Source organism: Macrobrachium rosenbergii, chromosome 51 (genome assembly GCF_040412425.1).
Source record: "Macrobrachium rosenbergii isolate ZJJX-2024 chromosome 51, ASM4041242v1, whole genome shotgun sequence".
NCBI lineage: Eukaryota > Metazoa > Arthropoda > Malacostraca > Decapoda > Palaemonidae > Macrobrachium > Macrobrachium rosenbergii.
Genome location: NC_089791.1, coordinates 23,088,011 through 23,093,387, shown reverse-complemented (window position 1 = coordinate 23,093,387; position 5,377 = coordinate 23,088,011). Strand labels below are relative to the sequence as shown.

The following is a 5,377-nucleotide window of genomic DNA, read 5'->3' as shown; positions in this document are numbered from 1 at the left end:
TTGTCAAAATCAAGGATAATAAAAAATATATATATACTGATAAAATCTTATATGGGTAACCACAGAAGAATATTAACATTGAAATACATAGATTATTTGTTAAATGTACACGTTAAAAATTTTTATGTCCACCCGAACAGCAGGATAAAATTATATTGTAAATTTATAGTAAATCTAAGTCAACTGTTATAAAATTCCGCTTGTAATACTGTTAAAACTGTAAAATATTGTATATTTCTACGATAAAAGATCAAAAAAATCACGGTGTCTCAAATTTCATCTAAATATCAAAGAATAAAAATTCCTATCATCTCACTGTTATGGACATTTTGGATTTATTAACTGCAATCCCGTTTAACTAAGCATACCTTACTTTTGTGTCCGTGGCAAGTTCATTTTTCTTTTATCAATTCCTTAACAAGAGTAGTGAATTCCCAAATGTAGATCTGCATATAAAACAGCAGACACAGGAGAATTTTATAAACCTACATACAGTATATTAGTACAGATCCCTCAGTATCTCACATTTACAGGAAATACACGGGTATACAAAGCATACAAAGTTTGCGTTAAAACGGAAGGAAAATTGAGGCCTAAAACCCACCTTATAAGTAAAAAAATTAAGGAAACCAACCAAAACAGTCAAAATATTCCTTGAAACTCTTTTCTTGTAACCAACAATTTTTTTATTCTTCCCGAATGAATCATTTTTTCAAAAAAGAAATTAAAAGCGTTTAAGAATCACCAATCTTCAGGAAACAAAAAAGAGAGGTAGATGATACTCATCTCCTGTGACAGGTAGTAAGACGGCGGAATATGATATTCCTTTCCTAAAGTAAATTATCCCTTAACCGGAGGTGTGAAAGCAGAGATACTTTACTCGATTTAAGCACACAGTTGATAACTGCGTGGCTTTATTCTTCGCGGTAAGATATTTTTAACTTTCATCAATCACTTTCACTATATTATAAGACACTAATTACACGGAACAATAATTATAGTTTGGAATAATCTCTCTCTCTCTCTCTCTCTCACTCTCTCTCTCTCTCTCTCTCTCTTAAAAATATGTATATAAACTATATATATATTATATATATATACATATATCGTATATATGTTTGTATGTACACCACGTATGTAATAAATGTATGTATGATGTATTCAGTATACGTGTATTGTGTGCATGATTGTACAGTATATTTCTCCAATACTTTGATTATACAATATAACTCAAAAACAAAACGAAAGCTGTTAGGCAAATCAATGCAAAAATACAGTACCTATATGCGAACTTCAGAAGCTTTAAAGTTGGAGCTATGGAAACATTGAAAAAAAAAAATTAAACTCTGAAAGATAAAGATTATGAATGAAAGCGATTACGTGAAAACACCTCCAATCTGAACACATGTTTATATCTTAAACAGGGGCTGAATTCTTGTCAGGTTGATACATACCACACGCTGACGTCACAAAAACAAAGGTCAATGAGGCAGAATAATATTAAATGTTGATTATGTGATTGATTATGTTTATTAAAACTTGTCACAACATCCAGGCTAAAACCATTTGTATATGTTGAATATAAAAACATATATATATATATATATAAAAATATATATATATATATATATATATTTTATATATAATCAAATAGATCTTAAACAAAGATAGATAGATTGTTAAAAAATATAGATAGATATAAAATATATATATATAAATATATATATATATATATATATATAAATATATATAAGGCATATATAATAAATTGTGTGTGTGTGTGCGTGTGTCTGTGTGTGTATAATACAATGGAGCCTACATATTAAACCTGATAAAAACAATTCCAAAACTCAGTCAAACGGACTTACATGCAGATATTTACACTTCTTTGTGAAAACCATACTATCCGATAAAAGTAATGTAAAACTAAGAAATACAAAATCAACACAAATCATGTTCACATTTAACTAAGATGACAAGTTTCCTCAATGCCATTAAAGAGAAGTTCCTACCGAAGCATCCTGGATAATTTTCAGGAGTCGATTATGACTCGTTCGTAGAACCTGTTCTTAAATACGTGACAACCAGAGTTGCCGCGAAAAGAGGAAGAGAGACGGATGTAAATTAAATGGCAAAAAAGCGATGCAGTAACTGGCGTCAACGGGACTCTGCAATTCTGCAAAGAAGCTCTAATCCTGTTGAGGTGTGCTGAGCAATGCACACCATAAGCAAAAATAAATATTCCAGCAAACACTGCGAAAATAAAACTGTTGGGGAGAAAATGGATTTGAAGACACTTTTGGTAAAATAGAATTAAATGTGAATATGTAAGGTACAAAAAATCTCTGACATCATTTCTTCTGATGTTACAGAAACTATCCACCACCTTCATCATGCATCATCCAGAATCAGGGAAAACTGTATCACAGAAAATCTTTGAAAACTCTTACATTCTGGTTAACCTCACCTACAAATACATTATTTATTACTCTCTCTCTCTCTCTCTCTCTCTCTCTCTCTCTCTCTCTCTCTCTCTCTCTCTCTCTGTCATTAAATTAAAAATTACCCATGAAATAGTGCATTTCATATGTCCTTGCTACAGTGCACGAAAATAAAGATATTCAAGATAAAAAAAAGAAAAAAGAAGCCAGGACCTATATAAACTCGCGTCTCCCTCAAGAAGACATCACTCAGTCGATCACTTCTGTAGATCCTGGTCCATCCCAGCGATATACACCACCAACGATGAAGGCCTTTGTAGTGTGTGGTAGGTATCTTTTTTGAAACAAAAATATTTTTGATGAAAAAGGTAAAGACGAGATATATTTTTAAAAAAAACGAGCTTTTCGTGGTGGAACTGGTAAAGGATCCATAAGAGGAAAAATTTTAAATCAGAGTGCATTTTACATTATCTCTGTATAAGGTCCACCTTTTACTACTATTTTCCTCTTATTTTGTAGCTCTTCTCAGCCTCGCAACTGCTGACCAACGCCCTTCTCCTCCTTCTAATGGCTATGGAGCCCCTCCTGCTCCTCCAAGCAATGGGTATGGAGCTCCACCAAGCAATGGTTATGGCCCTCCTAGGAACTCCTACGGAGTAGATCCACTTGCTGCTTTGGCAGAGAATATTCCTGGTGGTGGAGTTCCTGGAGAAGACTACCCTATTTTGGCCTCCGTCCCTGACACCGGTTTCTCCTGCGATGCTCAGAATGTACCTGGTTATTATGCCGACACTGATCGTCAGGCTGGATGCCAGGTCTTCCACATCTGCCAGGACAGGCCCAATGGACGCCGTCAGCAGGACTCCTTCCTCTGCCCCAACGGCACCATCTTCAACCAACAGTACCTCGTCTGTGACTGGTGGTTCAACTTCGACTGCGCTGATGCTGAAGACTTCTATTCAGTCAACGAACAGATTGGGGTCGTTGCCTATGACCCTTATGGTAGGCAAAGCAACGGCAACGGTAACAACGGATATGGTTCAAACGGCAATGGTATGAGCACCAATGGTTATGGGTCAAATGGCAACGGAAATGGAAGAAAAAACGGCAATGGAAAGAAAAGCAAGAATGGTAAGAAAAATGGAAATGGAAAAAGGAATGGGAACCAAAACGGTAATGGCTATGGCTCCAATGGCAATGGCGCACCTGCCCTTCCTAGCAATGGATATGGAGCTCCAGCTGCTCCTATGAATGGCTATTTGCTCCTATGAATGGATATTGAATCTTAAACATCAATATTCTTAATTCGACGACGGAAAGAATAACCTTCAATAACTCGTGCTCAAAACGGACCTAAAATCACTAATAAATTTTATATTCATAAATGTATATTTTTATATTACAAATAAAAATGAATAATTAATTACTATTCTTTTTCTGAACTTGATACGTGCGTGCGTATTCCACTTCCATAATCCTGAAATGATAGCCTTCATGAGGATAAAGAGTCAGCAATTAGACGAGTAGATATACTTTTAGTTTTCTGTAAAAGAAAACTATTGTGCAGGCTTTGTCTGTCCGTCCGCACTTTATCTGTCCGTCCTCAGATCTTAAAAACTGCTGAGGCTAGAGAGCTGCAAATTGGTATGCTAATCTTCCACACTCCAATCATCAAACAACCCAAATTGCAGACGCCTAGCCTCAAAATTTTATATTTTATTTAAGGTTGAAGTTAGCTATAATCGTGCTCCTGGCAACGGTATAACGATAGGCCATCACAGGGCCGTGGTTAAAGTTTCATGGGCCACGGCTCATTTGCAGCTGATATACCGAGACCACTGAAATAAGAAACACTGGCCTTGATTATACGCTGAAGATGTACAGAAAACTCGATTGCGCCGATGAAACTTGTTTACTTTTTACACTACTGTCTGAAACATACATATGTAATCCAGGGGTTATGACGAATTTATAGAACTGGGAAAATATGTATTTATACAAAATGCCTTAAGCTACATGTCTGTCTATAACAGAAAAAGAAAGGGAGCAGGGAGCGAAATTTTTATTAGTTAACCAATATATTTTCTAAATTTCATTTTCTGTAAATATCAATTTATGGGGGCCGTCGAAAAACACCAAGAATTCCCGTTATGAAATTGTACAAGGAATCTATCTATCTATCTATAATATATATATAATATATATATCCATTTATATGTGTACATATAATATACAGTATATATAATAATATAATTTATAATTTTATGAAAATATATATATATATATAAAAATTTATATAAAATATATATTATAAGAAATAATATATATATATATATATAATAATATTTTATATATATATATATACACAATTTCAATATATATACATTATATATATGATATATATATACTCGTTTATATATTATTTTATATAATCTGAACTTGTTAAGGATTTCTTAATAAGCCATAAAGTTACTAAGAATTAAGTTGGAACCCTTTGATTTCAGCCTTTCGTTTTAAAGAGACGAACCATTTCGTGCAATCATTATGAAGACTTTTGCCAATGAAATATTCACAACTTTTGTTCTGCGTTATATTTTACACTTTGACCACATTATCTTTGAGATCATTTAATAAGCAGTTATTTTCATTTAAATTCTACCATATGAAGTGGTTCTTCTGTTTTGTTCCATATAACTACCAAACTTCAGATTCTTTTGGTGCTGACGAATTGCGTACTAGTGTTTGAAGCTTTTAACTGTTGCAGAAAAAGAAAGCTTTCAATAGGTCACCATGAAAGGCTTATTTCATTGAAGTATTCAACGCATCTGTAGGTCCCTCGCGCTCTTTTGCTGAAGGGGGTGGGAGATAAGGAAGTCTCAGCTTTATATTGTTGTCTGCGAATAATAGTTTGTATCCAGTCGTTTACCGAGTGTAAA

General features: G+C 33.9%; 1 protein-coding gene across 1 annotated transcript in view; it reads left to right on the top strand.

Annotated features, from left to right (window-relative positions):
• LOC136832977 (pro-resilin-like) overlaps positions 1 to 3,712 on the top strand; it is a 4,679-nt gene extending 967 nt beyond the window's left edge. Inside the window, exons 2-3 of the mRNA XM_067094627.1 lie at positions 2,603 to 2,767; positions 2,961 to 3,712. Of these exons, the coding sequence (XP_066950728.1) occupies positions 2,603 to 2,767; positions 2,961 to 3,712 (917 nt within the window). The remainder of the gene's footprint in view (positions 1 to 2,602; positions 2,768 to 2,960) is intronic.
• Positions 3,713 to 5,377: the final 1,665 nt, after the last annotated feature.